This window comes from Onychostoma macrolepis, chromosome 22 (genome assembly GCF_012432095.1).
Source record: "Onychostoma macrolepis isolate SWU-2019 chromosome 22, ASM1243209v1, whole genome shotgun sequence".
Lineage (NCBI taxonomy): Eukaryota > Metazoa > Chordata > Actinopteri > Cypriniformes > Cyprinidae > Onychostoma > Onychostoma macrolepis.
In genome coordinates this window covers 14,187,957-14,208,328 of record NC_081176.1, presented here as the reverse complement: position 1 = coordinate 14,208,328, position 20,372 = coordinate 14,187,957, and the positions used below count along the sequence as shown (strand labels likewise).

Sequence of the window (20,372 nt, the reverse complement as noted above, 5' to 3'; positions counted from 1 at the left end):
GTCATTTGTTAACATTAGTTAATGTATAAAATGAACAAACACTACATTTATTGCACTCTTTATTAATCTTTGTTAATGTTAGTTAATAAAAGTACAGTCATTCATTGTTTGTTCGTGTTAGTTCACAGTGCGTTAACTAATGTTAACAAACAAAATTTGTGATTTTAATAATGCATTAGTAAATGCTGAAATTAACATGAACTAACATTAATAAATACTGTAAAAGTATTGTTCATTCTTAGTTCATGTTACCTAATGAACCTTATTGTAAAGCGTTACCGACAAATCTTCATAACGAATGGCTATTAAACTGCACAACTTGTATTTAACATATTTATTTGTCTACAGACAATGAATCAAACCTTCTAGTCACAACAAACGAACAGTTCGTTTAATGTCAAATGACCTAAAATATAAAACATTATTGTGATAAATGAATAAAATAACAATGGCATATCTGTTGTGAGAGTTTAATATTTCTAACAGTAAAAATACACTAACTAGTCCGGAACACAGTCTTCACCGTGCCAAATAAATCTTATTACACAACAGTTAGGTCACGTAAAGCATGATTAGCTTCCCTTGGAAATATTTTCATTGGCAGAGGAAAGATATACAAACTAATTGGCCAGATTTTGTCTAAAACCTAAGTTGGTTTGTTATCAGCTTCTGTTTTTGAATATACATCTTTATCATATATTATACAGATACTAATTGCCTTAATATATCCTTCAAGAGTTTGGTTTCTTTCGAAGCATTATGAGAAATAATGGACAACAGAAGAAAACTTTTGAGCATACCAATCTAATTATAGCACTCGACTGCTTGACTACGACCCCTCCATGTACAAAACTGGCTTCTCGGCTCAACGTGCCCACCCTCTGAAATGGGAGATGGGGCCGTCTTATTGGGCAGTAGGGGGTTGACTTGAAGACCCATCCAGAAAAGCTCGAAAACCACTCCAGACGTCCTCTGATCAGCTTATTCAAGCAACACTGTGTGCATTTACAGCCCATTTTCTGCACTTACACAATGTTTTTACAGAGACGTTAATGACAAGCCAGATGTCACCTCTTTGTTTGAGTACAGTACCCTTCCTAGCCCAGTAATTAGGTCGCGCAAAATCACCAAGTTCTTTCGCCTGAGAGAGGCAGTATCTTGTCACGACCCTCATTTGACTAAAACTTTCAGAGACAGAACTGGAGAAGTTCTGCCCGAGCGAGTCCCGACTAAACGCTAGAGCAGCCCCTGTCTGTTTTTGACATTTATCAGCGTTCTTGCTGCGGAGCAGACGCACACACACTTCTTGCGTTGCTGGCAAATCCCACAGCTTTTGGGGAAAGAGCGGAAATATTTGGCCTCACAAAACCGCCCGAAACCAGTGGTAACGTACAAACGACTCTCTCCTCTCTTTCAGCTCTCACCCTCAGTAATGTCGTAAAACACTTTTTGTACAACAATAATTGTTTTCTTTTTCCATCTGCGGGGTGCATGTCACATTTTTACGGGTTTATAGCTTAAAACTTCTCATTGCATGCAGTTTGGAACTTCTTTGCTAAACACTGAGACATTTGCAGATGGAGTGACGACAAATGTCTTTGGAAATACGTCTGTCTCATCGCTGAAGCACTAGCGTACAGCTGCAGGACTGTAAAAGTGCTTATTGCTTTACTGTACCTGGTTTTCATTACAGCGTTGAGAGAGGGGGACCCCATATCATGCACGCCCCGCTAGGATGTTTTTACTCACGGCAGTATATTTCATCCCTCTCGTTCTCTGTCTAAGCTGTAGGTTTTATAGATTCTTTCCATCTGAGCCTGGTCATCCTAAAGAGCTTAATTAAAAAGTTTTCCCCCTCGTCTACATTTCTGGGGTGTTTTTTTTTCTTCATCTCACCGCAGTTCTGATTTAATGCTAACCGTATGACTTTGCCTCAGGGTCGGACTGACGCTCGTAGACGCCCCCTGCACTCATATCAGCATTGCTCAGCTGTTGATTTTATTCTTGTTTCCCATTACTGTAAGTCAGAGTAACCGGTGTCGTCATCTTTTCCTTGTCTGGCTTGGCTTTTTTTCTGCAAGATATTTCAACTTTGTGATGCAAGTAACAGATCTGTACAAAAATATAGATTCTTCAGCATGTAAACTAAAAATCTTTAAAACAGAAGCATGATGCCCTGATATATATTTCAAATAAAATACAGCAGAATGGTAACAAACTCTTTATGCTGTGCTTAAAACTTCAAACCTGAATTACGAACAAATTATTAGTTTTAATTTTGTGAACTGACAAAAAAAACAATTCACTGAAATAATCAGATTTGAATTAATAATTTGTTACAATGTGAAAACAATGTAAAGACTTTCCATTAAATTTATACTTAAATAATAACCAATAATTTAAAGGGATAGTTCATCCAAAAATGAAAATTCTCTCATTAATTACTCACCCTTGTGTCGTTCCAAACCTGTAAGACCTTTGTTCATCTTTGGAATACAAATTAAGATATTTTTGAAGAAATAGAAGAAAAGAGAAGAAATTGTTGAATAAAATTATTTTTGTTTTCTTTGTGCACAAAAAGTATTCTCGTTGCTTCATAAAATTAAGGTTGAACCACTGATGTCACACGGACTATTTTAACAATGTCCTTACTACCTTTCTGAGCCTTGAATGTGTCAGTTGTGTTGCTGTATATGCAGGGTCAGAAAGCTCTCAGATTTCATCAAAATTATCTTAAAGAGGTCATATGATGTTGCTAAAAAGAACATTATTTGGTGTATTTGGTGTAATGCAATGTGTGTGGTTATAATGACTTATACGGTCTTTTTATGCGCCGCGTTGCATCGCGCCTCATAAACATTACCATGCATTTGTGATTGGAGAAACGAAAAACATCAAGCACTACTCTACACAGCTCAAAACTCGCGTTTGAATAGTCAGTGGCAAATTCTTTAAATATGAAAACATACTTACAGGCTGTGAGTCAGAAGCGCCAGACTGTCCTTGCAACGTTGGAACTGCCCCACTTTATAGAAACAGTACAGCTGGCAATGTAGGCTAATCTCCCATGTTCAGGAAATAGTCCTCCGTAAAATGCGCTGCACACACTCTAATATTTGGGTTGAACTGTTCTGGAACAGTGTTGTAAATACAACTTTAACCACTGATTTCTATTTGTGTCCTCTTTTGGAAGCCCAAACAAAGTAGTTTCGCTTTCACCACGAAACACAGCATCTCCAGGACATGGTGCCAGCTAGGGGTGGGAATCGCAGGGTACCTCATGATACGATACAAATCGCGATACATGGCTCACGATATGATAATATCACGAATACACCGATAATCGATATATTGCTAGACAATCCTATAACGATACATCACAATATCTGTCTAACTATGAAAACAAAATGCCTGTGAAAAGGTTAAGTGCAAGTTCTCTCTCTTTATTCAAGTCCAAACTGATAGAAAACAGCACAAAACGTTCTGTAAATCAAATTTACCATGTTAAGTAAATTAATCATTTTATTCTTGGACTTACTAAAACCTTACAGATTTCTTTGTGTAAACCAACAAATTTTGCTTATCAAAATTTACCTGGAGTGCTTTCTCAGCCTTTCCTCTCCTCTCATCGTAAAAACGGAGCCCCGCACATGACAGCCGTTCGCATCGCGTCTTTTGCATGCTCAAGTTCGTTATTTCAAATGTAGATGCGCAGTAAGTGCACACACTGCACACTTCTGTGCCACATTACGGCTCTGACAAGGTTTTGTTTCGTCGTTGTTTCGCAGATTATATGTTTCTGCCGGTCAGTGCCCATACTGCAAAACGCGCACTTGTAATATCTAAAGATGCCATTACACTCGTATTTCTTCTTCACTGTGAATTACAATTTCTGTTCATCTGACCATTCGCAATCTGGGAAGCGCCACCACAAGAAGTCTGGAGGTAACGTTACTGCCGCTCCGGTGAGCCAAAGTGGTAAACAGCCACAGTGTAATGTGACGAGTCGGTTGCCCTCCCCCTTATTGTCATCATCACCCCGTCCCTTATTCGCCACCCTTCACCAGGCTCCTGACGGGAGTAGGTGTGCGAGAGAGGAGGGGCGTGGAAACAGCGTGGGCTGGCGGCGTGTGATGAGGCACAGCTGAACTGAATGAAGTCTCATCACCGCTGCTGTTTAATTGCCGAGCGCGCCTCTCCTCGAGAGACCTTTGAATGAGCCGTTTTAGGGTCTTAACTTTTATAAAGAATATCTCTTTGGGTTTGAGACTTCAGTCTTTGCAACTTTAGGGATCTTATCTATGCACGAACAGCTTGTAACACTCAAAAGAGAAAGGAAAACTTGAAATCGAATCATATGACCCCTTTAATTTGTGTTCCGAAGATGAACGAAGGTCTTACAGGTTTGAGTAATAAATTACAGAATTTTCATTTTTGGGTGAACCATCCCTTTACATGTAATAATTTGTTTGCAATTCATAAGTTTAAATAAAAAAAAATATATAATATAAACTAATAACAATTCCATTACCATTCCACTAATAATTTAAATTTAACAATTTGTCTGCAATTCAGAAACTGCTACCAGCTTTAATGTTTTGAAAACAGTGTAAAGATTTCCTATTACTATTCCACTTATTATTGAAATTTTAATAAAATAATAACCATTCCACTAATAATTTAAATTCAAACTAATAATTCATCAATTTAGAAACTGCTACCAGGTTTAAAGTTTTAAGCTCAGCATGAAGAGTTTGTTACTATTCTGCTAATAATTACATTTTAAACTTAAATAATCACTCGAATAGTCATTTAAATTTATACTTATACTTTGTTCACAACTCAGAAATTGCTACCAGGTTTAACGTTTTAAAAAACAGTGTAAGGAGATTTCATTACCATTCTGCATATTGAAATGTAATAATCCAGGTAAATAACTCAATGATTCACTGAACCAAGAACCATCTCTTTCAGACATTGGACTGAAATAACTGATGCATATAGGATTTTAATGATTATTTGAATGTTGCTACATAATCCAAAATCTTTTTCGGCCAAGTCTTGCAAATTATATTTAAGTTCTAAATTACTGTTTTTATGAGCTGAATTGTGGCTGGAACAAACTGAACTGACTGAATTGACCATAAACACTATTAATAAAACTTGAAACAACCTAATGAATAGCAATATGTGTGCACATATGGCTTTATTGGAGCATTTTAGATCATTTAATATGGCACATTGGAATATCTGGAGTCAATGATGTTGATCCAAACATATATACAAACTTTTTCTAAAAAAACAACTTTGCACAAATGAGCTGTAGTTCCAATCACTACAACCTGAGAGTTTGAATGTCATCAAGACCAAGTCTGTTCTTACTAAAAGTTGTGCTATGATTGTTGCATTTGCACATAATACTTAAAACCTCCTGCAGTCCTCTAAACACCACCCATCACACACCCAAATAACAGTTTTACTCTTTACTCTTACAGTAAAGGTGTTAAAGGCTAGTATTCCATCAAAGCTGTCTGGCTCTCCAGGGTCAAGCTGTTAAAGGCTGGATCACCTGTGATGCCGTAACTTATCATTATGGAAATGTGTACGCTGACAGTATACATTAACAGAGTTATATGAGGAACACGTAGGGCTGAAATGCCTCTGTTTTATCCCACAGGTTTCAGCCATGAGACTAAACCTGATTCTGGCACTGTTACTCCTCGCCTGTCTGACCTTCAGCCTCGCAAAAGATCAGAGACGTCCCTTGGCACGAGGTAGAAGACGAGGTGTTGGACCAAAACGAGCAAGAAAACAGACATCTAATACCGCCTTGCAGCAGGGAAGAACAGCAGAAAGCAATGGACAAGATGGATCTATTTTCACTGAGAATACAAAGGAGCCAAAGCCAAACTACGAAGTGACTGCAGGTCAGTGTAAAGAAAGTTACAGTAGTTTGTCAATTTAGAAACTATTCATAATTTAAATTGGATCGTTCTACAAAAAGTTGAATAATAATAGCTAATGGTATCTTTTATTGTTACTTTTTTAAACATAAAAATCAACATAAAAAAAATATACATATATATGTATATATATTGAAATTGGTCTTATTATATATATTGTGCAACTGAACAACAAAAATCACCAAAACCACCACCTATCATTCAACCAGCAGTAAATTAGATGATGAAAATTGTCCATGAAGTCTATTATAAGTGAAGGGTACGCAAATAGTTTTTTGTACACAAAATCTTTTTTTTTTTTTTAAATACAGTAGATGTTGTAAATGCATGTACATTCCTTCTACAGGTTGAAAAAAAGTACTAAAAATTAAAGTATACATTGAGAGTCTTCAAATTGCCTTATAGCTTAGGATCACATTGGTTAGTTTATATGATATAGTACATGACCATTGTGCCCAAAGTGGTAACAGTCAGTTCTGAACACTGACCACATGATTATACACTGGCAACATGTGACAGTGTGAACCTGCAATTCCATAAAACACAAACATCCGCTTGCACCACAGCGAAAACACAGATGGTGCCACCAACTTTCATTGGTAAAAAAAACAACACACTGTAAATGTCTTTAGCATTAGAGTCAATAACAGATCTGTAATTCTTACAAATGAGTAGCCAAAGGAGTGTGAGTGAAAAACAGCACATATGTGGTCAGTAAGACCCCATAAAAACAACAGAAAGAAACACTACTTCCCAGCAGGCTCATTTTACTACTGTATTGCTAGCATGTGTACACCATTGACTACTAAGATCTCCCTACATGACAATGTAGAAAAGCTACATATATGCCAAGTGGAAAACAGTGTTGCGATAAGCCGATCTACATAGCCATTTTAACAGCCAGACTATCCGTACTGGATGACAACATTGCCAGATGGTCATTAACAGGCGTTAGTTTCCAAAATCATCTAACAGCCCCGTAAACGCAAAATCAGTTTTTTCGAAATCTGTCTTCTGTTTTTTTTAAGTTTTAATCATTATTTTAAAAACAATTAATCAAATCAACATAGAAAGTGGCAGCCTTGAGACATTTCAAGGTATTGTAATGAAACCAAAATTAAATCAGACCAATTCATTGATCTGAACTGATTCTTTGTAATGATTTAGTTGCCACATTTTCCAAACTTCACTCAATTTAAACTCAGTTTCACTCAAAAATTTTAATTCTGTCATCATTTGCTCACCCTCAGGTTGCTCCAAACCTATATGAGTTTTTTCTTCGTTTGAACACAAAAGAAGATATTTTGAAGAATTTTGGTAACCAAACAGTTAACGGTAGCCATTGACTTCAATAGTATTTTTTAGTCTGAGAGCTTTTTGATCCTGCATACACAGCAACACAACTGACATGTTCAAGGCCCAGAAATGTAGTAAGGACATCGTTAAAATAGTCCATGTGACATCAGTGGAAGCTACGAGAATACTTTTTGTGCACATAATGTCTTTAATTCAATTTCTTCTCTTCCGTGTCAGAAATCGACACATGTTCACGAGAGTATGACGACATATGCATGTGAATTCCTCTCTTTGCAAACAAGGCAAAGAGCACCACACGTATGCGTTACATGTGAGTACACTCGTGAATGTGCACAAAAAGTATTCTCGTAGCTTCATAAAATTACGGTTGAACCACTGATGTCACATGGACTATTTTAACAATGTCCTTACTACCTTTCTGGCCCTTAAATGTGGTAGTTGTGTCACTGTCTAAGCAGGGTCAGAAAGCCCTCAGATTTCATGAAAAATATCTTAATTTGTGTTCTGAAGATGAATGAAGTAGGGTTGAGCTGATGAACGATGGCTGATAGACATCATGATGTTGAGCCGGCATCGTGATTCCACGCCCCCCTCTCATACCCCCCCGCAATCCACCGCATCCCAGTACCGTGTTTGGAAAGAAAATGACGTGTACTACGGGACCCCAAAAGGGAATAAATACGAGATGGGAGGAAAATATATATTTCAGTAGCCTACTTTCTCGCGCAGTTATATCATTGGGTAATTATAATGTATATAGCCTAAACTGAGCATCACGGAGCCGCTATTATGCCTGGCACTGAAACTGTTATATAGTTTTTAGTTTTACTTTTTACTTTCGTGATTCGCGATCGCACATACTCCGTTTGTACTATGGAGCAGCAGTACTTACAACACATTTTACAAGATTAGATGTTTGTCAGTTGTGCTCGGGATCTGCAAATCATTCGCCATCGTCTCAAGCTGGTCGTACACTGGACGGGAATCTCAGTGCCACGTCGCGCCACGTCTTTACATTGTTTTGAATCATTGCTAAACGCCACCGACAGACGTTGGCACCGCCAATGTGCGTACGCTCATAGAAAATGTTTGAATTTTAAAGACGTGGTGCGGCGCTACTCTTCTCATCCAGTGTGCGACCAGCTTCAGTCATGTACTGTAATGTAACAGGCAACCGTTGGCAAACGTTATTTGTTTTCCTTGCTGTTCTGAATACAAATTTACGCTTCGGGCACAACCCCTAACTACACCCCCTACCCCCGCACCCAGTGTCATCATCTATCGCGATGTTTCACTGCAGACATTGTCCGGTGCCAATTTTGTAGACATCGCCCAACCCTAGAATGAAGGTTTTATGGGTTTCAAACGACATGGGGGCGAGTAATTAATGACAGAATTTACATTTTTGGGTGAACTATCCCTTCGAGCAAAGCTAATTTTATGTTCCTGAGAAGTTGTATACTGATCACATTCTACATTTCATTTCTTTTTTGTATAATTATTCCAGCAAAATCAGAGCACTGTGTATTTCGAGGCATCACCATGTATGATAAAACGGTGTGGTCGCCAAAGCCATGCGTGAATTGCCTGTGTTCCAGCGGTGAGGTGGTCTGCGACCGAATACTGTGTCCCGCCTTGCAGTGCCAACTCAAATTTCAACCAATCGGAGAGTGCTGCCCAATTTGCATTGACCCAGGTTTGGAAAAACAACTTAAGTTACTCCAAAGCAAGGCATTAGAACTGCCAGTATATTTTACATATAAATTATGGCGTTTGATTTCTCCTTGTCTTATAAACTCAAAATTGTCACATTCTCAGTTGTCGACGCCCCTGAGTTTTCCGGTGACCCTCCTTCTCCCAACGATCTCGGCGATCCCTATATTGAAATATCACAAAGCCAAAGAGATACGAAAGAAAGACTAAAAAAGGACGAAGAGGAACGGATTCGCGAAAAAGACGCTGAACGCAAGCTGAGGAAGAAGCAGAAGAAAGAAGAAGCTGAGAGACAGAGGAAGTTAAACGAGGCGAAAGAAGCCAGAGAAAAAGAGGAGGAGCTAAGGAGGCTACGAGAGGAGGAAGAGGAGAGAGCAGCAGCGGAAGAGAGGAAAAGAAGGATGGAAGAACAGCGAAGGGTTGAGGAGGACCGGGCTCGTAGGTTGGAGATGGAGCAAAGAGAGATGATGAGAGCTCTGGAAGAAGCAGCCGAACGTGCCCGAGAAGGACTCCGCGGAGACGAGGCCACTGAAGACGAGGACATGGTTTGGTTGAGGGGGGACGTTTTCCAGATGCCACCAGTGCCACCAACGAGAACAGCAGATCCTCCTCCTCTCTTAGCTCTTCAAGAGCCAACCGAACCAGGCGAGGAGGACCATGAACCGGGCGAGGAGAGCCCTGAACCAGAGGACACAGATGTAGTCGAGGAGGAATTTGAGATGGTTACCACATTGCTGCCTCCAGGTTGTTCAATCTCTGACGTCACTGTCACCTGTGAAAACGCTAAACTGACGGGTATACCTCCACTGTCTATCCCTGAGCTCAAATCACTCAGCCTACAGGGTGAGGAAGGCCGCATCCCTGCATAACCCCTTCACAGGTCGTAAAGAGATACAGGCGCTGCAATGGAACTTAGATCACTTAACTAAGACACATGCAAGAAATTAAGTCTAAATCAGTGCATACGCCAGTGTTTACACAGTCCACGTCCATGTATACAGATCCTAGTGAGGCTAATTTTGATAACTTGTCATGCATTATGAACTTACAGGCAATGAAATCAAAACCATCCCTTTTGGAGCATTCAATGGCATTCCCAACTTAGAGTGGATAGACTTGGGGAAAAACAAGATTGTGTCATCTGGCATAGACCCACAAGCATTTAAAGTAAGTTAAAAATACTAGTTTACTACATACTGCAAATAATGAACACATTATCATCCTTTTGGCAAGAGAAACATGGTGACCACCCAAATGATCCAACTGCAATTTTCTTGCTTTTTTCATGTCAAATTTGCAATTGCTCAGATAGCAATTTTTTTTTTTTTTTTAATGCCACACGTGGTGCAATACTGAATGGCTGTGATGCAAAAAATGGTGCAGATACTATATGTGTTCATGCCAGTTAATTCCATCTGACTTTCTTTGAAAGGATCTTAAAGGCCCCAAAAACATGTGAATAATGTCTTGATGTGATCTGCAAGGATGCCGAACAAGGCTGTAACAAAATCTTGTTGCACAGTTGTTGGAATTCTTAAAAGTCTGCTTAATGTAAACAGATAATAAGAAGTGTAAATAATCTGACTGTCGACATGAAATGGACCCATTCTGAGTGTAAATTTGCTCAATTAGACTGACATGTACATGGATTTTTTTAAGGATCATGCAGCAATCTGGCAATTGAGATAACATACTTTCCCCTGCTGCCATTTGTTCAGAAATTCATATGAATTACTTCATGTCTTCCAGCTGAACTTTAGGTGTATTAGAGAAGCAAATGGTTCTTCCATAATGGTTTAAAGCCAAGCAAAAACAGTACCATCTGCAAACCTAACAGTGATGAGCTCCAACATTTTGCTCTGTTTGTAGCCATACAGCTTTTACAGAAGTCAAAAATCCTACTCTAATACACTATACCAACTTGTACCTGACACTTGTAGTCATGCTTTTTTTTGCATAGACTTTCAAATAAAAACAAAATTCCATGGCATGTGTTCAAGAAAAACAACAGAGGGTATGCTATGCTAGTCTTTCCTATTTTCGCTTGGCTCTAACCAGTAGAAATATGCCCATCATCTGAACAAATGGCGAAGTATTGAAAAATATATAATATTTATACAGTACCCCGACTATGTGTCAATTCATCAGAAAGCTTGGAGTTACGATCAGATATACAATACAGACATGGATGTGTCACTAACAAAAGATAAGTCTCCAAAGCATTGCCAGAAAGTGGAAAACTTTCACTGAAGGATTCGAAAGCATATTGTATGTGACCTTTATTTTCGCACCTAAAGATTAATGACGTGATTTTTATGTAACTTTCTTTTAAGGGTCTTAAATTCCTGTCTCGCCTGTACATGGATGGAAACCTTCTGGAACAAATTCCCTCTGAGCTCCCATCAACACTCCAGGAGCTCAAGATAAATGAGAACAATCTAAAAGAAATTGAGGAAAACAGCTTTGAAGGTAAAACAGTTACACAAAATTGCTATGTATAAAAGGTTAGCATAATTTAAACATCTATAAAAATGCTGACATTTAATCAACTAATACCAGCATGAAATGTTCCTTACCTAATGTTGTACTATGAAAGCACAATATTTTCACAAACTGCTTCATAATTCCTGGAAGGTCTCAGCAGTCTGGTTACTTTGGAAATGGAGGGGAACTTGCTCAGTGAAGGTAACGTGAATCCACAGGCCTTTAAGCCCCTCAAAGAGCTGAATTACCTTCGCCTAGGCAGAAACCATTTCCGTACCGTTCCTCAGGGCCTACCTGCATCTCTACTGGTGAGTTTCGAAATGGAGAACTACTTCTGGAGTCAAGGAACATCAAGAAATCAAGATTGCTGTCAAACAATCTTGTTCATTTAATTGCATACAAGTTTGTGGGCTATAAACCAGCACTGGTTTTACAGTACCTGTGGGAAACCAGTGGCACTTTAACAGCAATTATGGCAAACCAACCCCACGACTTTACCACAGAGTAATTTGAAGCTGCTTAAGTCAAATTTAATTGCATTGTCAAGTAACATCGGTTTCTGTTTATTTTATTCAATGAAGCAAACTGTACAATTTACTTCATACTCTCTTTGACATTCAGGAGTTGTACCTCGAAAACAATCTGATTGAAGAAATCTCTGAAACGGCATTCAACCACACCACAAACATCAATGTCGTTGTGCTAAGACATAATAAATTAGATGAGTCAAGCATTGCACCTTTAGCCTGGATTAATCACAGGTGTGTGTCCTCAAAAAGGTTAACAATGAAACCATTAAGCAAATATTGCTCACTTTTGTTTCATAAAAATTTAAATTGAAATAGCAGACATTTGCTTCCAATGAATTGTTGGTGGTTAGTAAATATATTTTTGCAAATGAGTAGTTTAGCACAATAGTCCTTTGGAAGAAATGAAAAGTGGTAAATATTCTAGAAGTGAAAACCCCTTTCTGGATTTTTCCCCCTTTTTAAACTCCTGAACACTAAGCCTTTTCTCACTGTGTCTAAAAGGAACATGGAATCTGTAGATCTCTCGCACAACAACTTCTACCTGGTTCCATCCTTCCTTCCAAAGTCGCTGGTTCACCTGGTGCTGGCTGGAAATCAGATCGAACGCATTCCAGGATACGTGTTCGCACACATGGAACCTGGCCTGGAGTACCTCTACCTCTCTTACAACAAGCTGGACAGAGACGCTATCGAGCCAGAGTCCTTCTTTGGCACCTTCAACACTATGACTGAACTCTGTCTAGACCATAACCATCTTACGTCTATTCCGATGGGAATTAATGAGATGACAGCGTTGCATTTCCTACGACTTAACAACAACAAAATAAGGTACGCTGCTTGCCTCCTGCAAAGACTAATGAGTTTGTCAGAATTTCCTGTGACGCAATGGTCTGTGACTTTGAATACTCTTAGATTTATATAGCACTTGACACAAATTACATAGCTTTAAAGCAACTTTAGATAATTTATCTTGAAAAAGAAGTTTATTTGGTAACACTTTAGAATAGGGAACACTCATTCACTATTAACTACGACTTTTCCCTCAATAAATTCCTAATTTGCTGCTTATTAATAGTTAGTAAGGTAGTTTTTAAGTTTAGGTATTGGGTAGGATTAGCGATGTAGAATAAGGTCTAATATTAATTATATAACGGCTAATATTATAGTGATATGAATGCTAATAAGCAACTAGTTAAGAACTTTTTAGGTAACCCTAAAAAGTGTTACCGTTTATTTTCCTTTCCAATTGCTAAATTATTGTTTTAAATTCAAAGGGATAGTTCACCCAAAAATGAAGATTACCCCATGAATTACTCACCTTTAAGCCATCCTAGGTGTGTATGACTTTTTTCCAATCAGAGTTCCATTTTAAAATGTCCTGGCTCTTTATAATGGCAGTGAATGGGTAATGTGCCTCACATGGCTCGGGGGGTGAATAAAGAGCTCCTGAAGCGAATCGATGCATATGTGTAAGAAAAATATCTATACTTAAAATGTAATAAACCATAATCTCTAGCTTCCGCCAACTATCAAACTCGTGTTCAGCGAGTCCAGTGAATGATGTTGGTAGGGGTGTCCCCGAATAGTCGACGATTCAATGCTTCAATTCGAGGAGCCTGATTCGACTCCCAATCTCACAGTCGAATATTCGCGGGGTGTAATGAAGAAAGAAGCTTTAAATAAATATTTTAACGTGCGTGAATAAATCCAACTTCCCCTATAGATTAAAGTTTCACTTTCTAATCCGTCACCAACAGAGGAGCATCTTGGCGGCAGGGATTTAAATCTTTAACAAGACTCAAATTTTTTTTTTTTTTCGATCAGGTAGGGTACAACAAGTGATTTCAAAACGTTTCAGTCGGTTTATTTATATCGTGTATATATTATTTATCTCGTATAAGATGCATTTGGTTGAGTTACGCTGCAGTAAAGCACTTCATTGTAGTAGGCTACTATACAAACAGTGAATATCTCTTCAGCGTGCGGTGCGAGCAGAACAACAATGCAGAATATGAATAACTATGACTGGCACTGTCATATACATAGCATTATAATGAGAACACTATTATAATAAAACGCTGTGATTTTTTAGTGTTTAGTTGTGTTTCTGCATGTTATTGCGTGAAGAACGCGTCCACAAAAGGAGTTCATTCAGACGCGTTCATGTGCATTCAGGGCATTTTGTGCAGATAGCTTATAAGTTGTAATATTAACGTTATGTTATATAAATAACGAAGCGTATTCTATGTGAGATAAATGAGTTAAATCCCATTGATTAAAAACCTGCTATCATATGCTTCATTCAACTGGTCATCTTCAGCGCGTGCAGCTCAAAACAGAAATGCAGAATTTTATAACTACGATCATATACATAACGTTATAATGAGAGCACTATTGTAAAAAAAATTTTTTTGTGAATTCTTAAGGGTTTCGCTGACATTTAATGTTAAATATCTTTTAATCAAAACATAAAACATTATTTACCCGTTTGTATCTGCGAGGCGTCCGTTACACATTTTCCTTGTGTATTTATGACTGTCGAACGTCTGACTTGACTCTTGGTAATGTATTTTGCCCCGCCCCCAAATATATGATTCGACTATCAGTCGACTATCAGCATGATTCAAAAATTCTGATTCGACTATGCAAATCCTTAGTCGGGGACACCCCTAGATGTTGGTATACCAAAAGCTCCGGTGAGAATATGCTAGTTTCGTGAGAACCAAATTTTGTTTCCAGCAAAGGAAAAACAGTCTCCTCTTGGATTATATTGAAATCTTCCAATATTTTCATTTACAAATCCTCGTTTTGTACTTCTAATTCATGACTTTTTGTTTTGTTTTGCTCTCAGCTCTGCACTTCCACATTCGTAACTTCTCACCAGAGCTTGCACTTCACCTTCATCCTATTTTTTCTTACACAAATGCATCGTTTCGCTTCAGAAGGCCTTTATTCACCCTCCGGAGCCATGTGGAGCACTTTTTATAAAGGATGGATGCACTTTGGACTTCTATTGGACTATTGAATATTAGCAGCCATTCACTGCCATTATAAAGCTCATACGAGCCAGGACTACGGCTGCACAATATTGGAAAAAACTCACATTGCGATATTTTTATTTTCTGCGATATATATTGCGATATGGAAAAAAAAAAGAAAAAGAAAAAAATTCACCAGATGACTTGAACAACTCTATTTGGAAAAAAATAATCAATGATTGGATTGATTACAAACATAGATAAATATAGAAATGATACAACTAAAATAAACAGTGCTTTAAGTTCTTCAGGTAAGTCTAACAGTATTCAGGTAGGCCTATAGAAATTGAATAATCAAATGTAAAATAACACTGCATAGTCTTCACTGTATAAATTAAATCTGTGTTAAAGCTACAAAAGTGATTTTTCTGTGTTTTGTTGTTTGATTAACATTCATGACACAGAAAGCCTTAGGAACATTAGACTGATTTGAACCAATATACTATCCATTTACTTTCTCAATTGTTTACCTTCATCTAAGCCAGTGGTTCCCAAACTTTTTCTGCCAGGCCCCCCTTTTGCAGAATAAAAAAAAATATGAAGGCCCCCACCCCTACACATAAACACACCTCCAGGAGGATTTGTTTGAAACATTGTAATTCATTAATGGTAATTAACACAAATTCGTGTGACAACTTACTGAAAAAAAAAAAAAAAAAACTAAATAAGGAACTAGTCACTTTTAGAGTAGAAGCATTAAAAGTAAAGCATGCAGCTTCAACATTCATCTATTATTATTATTTTTAACTATGTAACAGTATTCATTGTTTTCAACAGATTTTCTCAAACTCGCCTCTGCACAAAAATCTAATTATATAGATATGCCTCATCATATTTTCTTCTCTTTGTTGTAGTTGTGGGGCCTCATTTATAAAATGTTGCGCAGAAACCATTCTAAATTTGATCTTACGATCATTTCTCAAATATGCGTACGTTTGATTCATAAAATGAACATACCAACAGAAAACGCGCGTACGCGTCTCTTTCAGATGTGAAATCTATGTATCGCAAATGATCTTCAACTTGCGCACAATTGAATGGTTTCAGCTCTCTGCCTTGTAAACGACTCCTAATTAATGTCATTAACATATAAAATATTACCAATCATCATAATTTAGAAGAGAGAGCTGAAAGAACAGCTTACATTTAAAAAAACCTGCAATACTCCGACAATAAAAAGTGCGTACGTCTGCTCTGACCTTGACGTGACGCTAAGCACTTTTCCACGTCAAAGACCGTCTTTATAAATATGAGCGCTGGCGTGGATTTAAGCGTACGCACACTCTACGATCAAATCTGAGCGTACGCATGCTTTATAAATGAGGCCCGTGATGTTTGACGTAGATTCATCATCTACTTTACGTTTACCTGGCACTTGTTGTCTTTTCAAAAACTTGTCCATGGTTAGAGCAGAATGCGTCATTCATTCATAATTTTATTCGGCTAATGGCAATTCTCATTTATGTTTAATCAATTGCACCATCTAGTGGTATGTTATTTAACGACAACAACCGCTAGAACTGATAACAGACCGCTGCAGCGGGTACTGCGAGTCGTCTTGAGGTAATAAAATATGATGAAATTCATATTTTCTGCTCATTTATTTACATATGTGGCAAGAAGCCATAATTACCAAGATAATTTCACAGTGGGGTCTTGTATCACCCTGAAAACATTTATTTTTACATAAAAATCTAGGGATGCACCGAAAAGAACATTATTGGCCGAAACCGAAACTTATTTGTAATAATTATTTATTATTTTATTAAATAATATTAAGTCATTTTTGTAAGACTTTTTAATTTAACTCAATTTTAATGATACTGAATTTAAAAATCACAAGCCAATAAAATAACCACGTTTATTGAAAGTAACAATAAAATTGGACAGAAAATATAGCCTATTAATATTAAATATCAATCAATATATTATTTTTATTCAGTTCTATGAAACAGAATCGGATATAACTTTTTTTTATAGTCCTACAAAGCTATTATTATCAGAGCACGTGAGCAGAGCATAGCGTCACGAGATGGTGGCGTCATTTTACCACCGTTGTGCAGTACAGCTGTACTACAGCATGTTACATCACAATAGCGCTATTGCAAAAAGGAACAAGTATACATAGAAATTTTCTGTTGGCGTGTTATTTGAGCGGACTTTGCTTTGTGCACATTCATAGAGCGGAATATTCAGCGGAGTGTCACGACGGCAGTGATTAGAGAGAGAGAGAATGTGCGCTGAATACTGCCGGGGCGGCGCGGCAGATATTTTCGGCTCATTGGACCGTTTTTCTCTTTTGAAATTTCGTTGCATCCCTATAAATATCGGCCGACTGTATGTACACTAGCCTTGCCGCACCCCCCTTATCATAACTCTGCGCCCCCCAGTTTGGGAACCACTGACCTAAGCCATAAGCAACTGTGTTTACAAGGATACATTTTGACAGTTTCGCACGTATGTGTCATTTAACACAAATAGACGCGGCGATGAACAGAATTCAGTGGTCACGTGCATCTGCGTGGCTCTCACCGTGTCTACACCGGACACTGCCACAAAGTTCAAATGATTTGCAATGGTCGCTTTGTCGCGTCCAGTGTAGACAACCTCTAGCTGTTGTGGTGCGTGTCGGCTCAACACGACAGCTGGCGCGAAATTGATCAGTATAAATATAACGATCAGTATATTAAACATCGCACATCCTGCAATGTGACTATCGCGGATGTGCATATCGCGATATCGATGCTGAAACGATGTATTGTGCAGCCCTAGCCAGGACATTTTTTTAATATAACTCCTACTGTATTTGTCTGAAAGAATAAAGGCATATATACCTAGGATGGCTTGAGGGTAGTAAATCATGGGGTAATTTTTATTTTTGGGTGAACTATCCATTTAAGGTTTATGGTTAATACAAATAAAAATAAAAATACTTCCCAATGTGGTAAGAACAAGAAACTTAATTCAAAATCAGGGGTGTAATCCAATAATCAGTACTGGCCAATAAATACAATTATCGGACATTGGCCAGTTATTGAAAAAACTGCCACTATTATAAGGCCGATTATATCCTATCAAAAAAGCTTTGTGTGAAGAAAAGGTTTCGTGTGGAATTACTTTCAAAATTACAAAATTAATTATCATTAATTTGAAACAAGGTATAAAAAGCAGAAGCACCAAACTATCAGTATCAGCAGAGGTTATTCTAAACAATCGGTATAAGCACAGAAATTGTATTGATGCACCCCAATTCTAACATTTTCTGAAAATATAGAAAAAACAGAGATTTTTTGTAATGTATGGAAATCTTTGAGATACTGAGTGTTTTTGTCCAACAGGCACATATCAGAAGATGCTGTCTGTGACCCCTTGAATGAGGATGATTCTCATCTAGTCGCCCTTCGCCTTGAGAATAATTTCCTTGACCCCCGGAAAATCCCACCCACGGCTTTCTCCTGCGTCCGCTCCTACTCTAGTGTTGTTTTAAAGCCTCAGAGGATTAAGTAACTGCAATCTTGTGTTCTGTTATTATAAACCACTAAAGACCGTGAATATAAAACTAAAGTTGATTCCCGTGAAACGTGTGGTTATCATGAATATATAATTTTTTTTTTGTCCCAAAAAAAGAGAAATTGTCCCAAAATTGCATTGAATCTCTAATTGGCATGTTTAGTTTCAGTATTTTTGAATTAGCTTTTATAAACTTCCAGATAAGACTGAACATGATCACCTCCTTGAGGCTCATAGCAGAACGCTGTCGTTGTTTGTGCCTGTCTAGACGTGTCTTTGTAAGATGCATGAATCAACTGTATAATAGCTCAAGAGGAAAAAAGTAGCAGACTATAACTTTGTATTCTATGTTGAGATGTATCTTATTCTTGTCATAACAGTATTAAGTTCGTCTGTCGTAGTGAAGAAAAACAGAATGCATGGCTTTTCTTAAATGTTTATAAAAGAAAGCAGCCAAAATCAACCTGCTTACATAATGGATTTTTTTTATTTTTTATTAAGACAGGACCAATAAAGGACATTTACTACTGAGAGAACTGTGATGCATAATTGAAAGATATCTACATGGTTCAAGTTTTGTATTTGCCTAGTTTAGAATTGAGTGGGAAAACCAATACAGCTTCAATGAAACATTTTCCTTTTCACGTAATCACTTATTTTACCCAAATGTGAGTGTTAAGTTAAACTATCACATAAACAGATTTCCTAAAATGCCTATCGTATTTCTTTCTCAAAATATCCCATCTGTGCTCAACAAAAGTCCTGAGCTAATGAAATCGCTGCAGACCGAAACACATTAATGACCCCTGCAAATGATCTGACTATGACATCATAGTCTTCCGCTCCTTCCGAGATTCTTCTAAGATTCCGAATTCTCACTCCATCATCGCCAGTGAAATGTGGACGATTACTGAAAAATGCCACTGAGGTTGAATTGGGGTTTCACTGATTTTAGGCTAGGACTAAAAAGAGGGGAAAGAATAAATAACAAAAAAAAGCCTGGAAGGGGAATCATCTCAGAAGCTTTCCATGAAGCTATCCATGACTCAAACACTAGTCACATGGCTCTTATTCAATCTTATTTTGAGGGGTAAATAATCAACAGCTGAACCACCCCCTCCTAGTGTCTGGGTACAGTTAGATCTTGCTCTATATTTAGAGGACAAGCAAATCTGTGGAAGACCGCCAACATATCTCAAGTATTTGCAAGGTTGAGACATTACCAACGAGATGACAAAAGAATCAGAGAAAGATTGAGGGAAATTATTGGTATTTCATCCTTCTTCCTGAAACTTTTAAAACCAATTCACTTTCACATCTAGAGAAAATAAGCCATGGACACAAAGCTACACTGTCAAAAAAAAAGCAGAAACAAATAAAAAACATATTTCCAGTGGCGTAACAAAAAGAAACATTATGCAGTAAAGCTGTGAAAACCGCCAACATGTCTCAAGGCTGCACAAGTGTTTGCAAGGTTGAGATATTTCCAACATGGTTCTGCACGTCATAACATTTCAACAAATAAGGGCGTGAAAGACAAATAATTAGAGAAAGATTGAGCGAAATTATTAGCATTTCATCACTCTTTCTGAAACATGTATGCGCACATTACTGCCTTTCCTGAACCGGTTCACCCTCACATGTAGCATATGTAATAGTGTCTACATCCTTTTAATTTACGGCACCAACTCGACATACCACAAACATTTATTGGTTTGAGGTTGGTTATCATTTCGGAAGGAATGCCGGCCAGTGAGACTCAGGAGAATGAACGGAGAAACCATGAGACAGAGGAACTTCCATCATCTCAAAACCCC

At 37.8% G+C, this 20,372-nt stretch overlaps 2 protein-coding genes across 3 annotated transcripts in view; one reads left to right on the top strand and one right to left on the bottom strand.

Annotated features, from left to right (window-relative positions):
• Nucleotides 1–20,372, bottom strand: part of cenpp (centromere protein P) — a 69,159-nt gene that overhangs the window by 5,576 nt on the left and 43,211 nt on the right. The window lies entirely within an intron of this gene.
• Nucleotides 933–19,091, top strand: ecm2 (extracellular matrix protein 2, female organ and adipocyte specific). Its single transcript, XM_058759620.1, has 10 exons — nt 933–1,384; nt 5,678–5,927; nt 8,788–8,976; nt 9,099–9,836; nt 10,045–10,160; nt 11,327–11,462; nt 11,628–11,785; nt 12,099–12,238; nt 12,509–12,835; nt 18,384–19,091. The coding sequence occupies exons 2-10, from the start codon at nt 5,687–5,689 to the stop codon at nt 18,550–18,552; spliced, it is 2,214 nt and encodes a 737-aa protein (XP_058615603.1). The 5' UTR covers nt 933–1,384; nt 5,678–5,686; the 3' UTR covers nt 18,553–19,091.

What these genes read in the sequence shown, in the direction of transcription:
- ecm2 (XM_058759620.1), top strand. Translation starts at nt 5,687, where the DNA reads ATGAGACTAAACCTGATTCTGGCACTGTTACTCCTCGCCTGTCTGACC. An exon ending in GCCTACCTGCATCTCTACTG is followed by an intron (nt 11,786 to 12,098) that starts GTGAGTTTCGAA and finishes TTTGACATTCAG; the next exon opens with GAGTTGTACCTCGAAAACAA. An exon ending in TTAGCCTGGATTAATCACAG is followed by an intron (nt 12,239 to 12,508) that starts GTGTGTGTCCTC and finishes TGTGTCTAAAAG; the next exon opens with GAACATGGAATCTGTAGATC.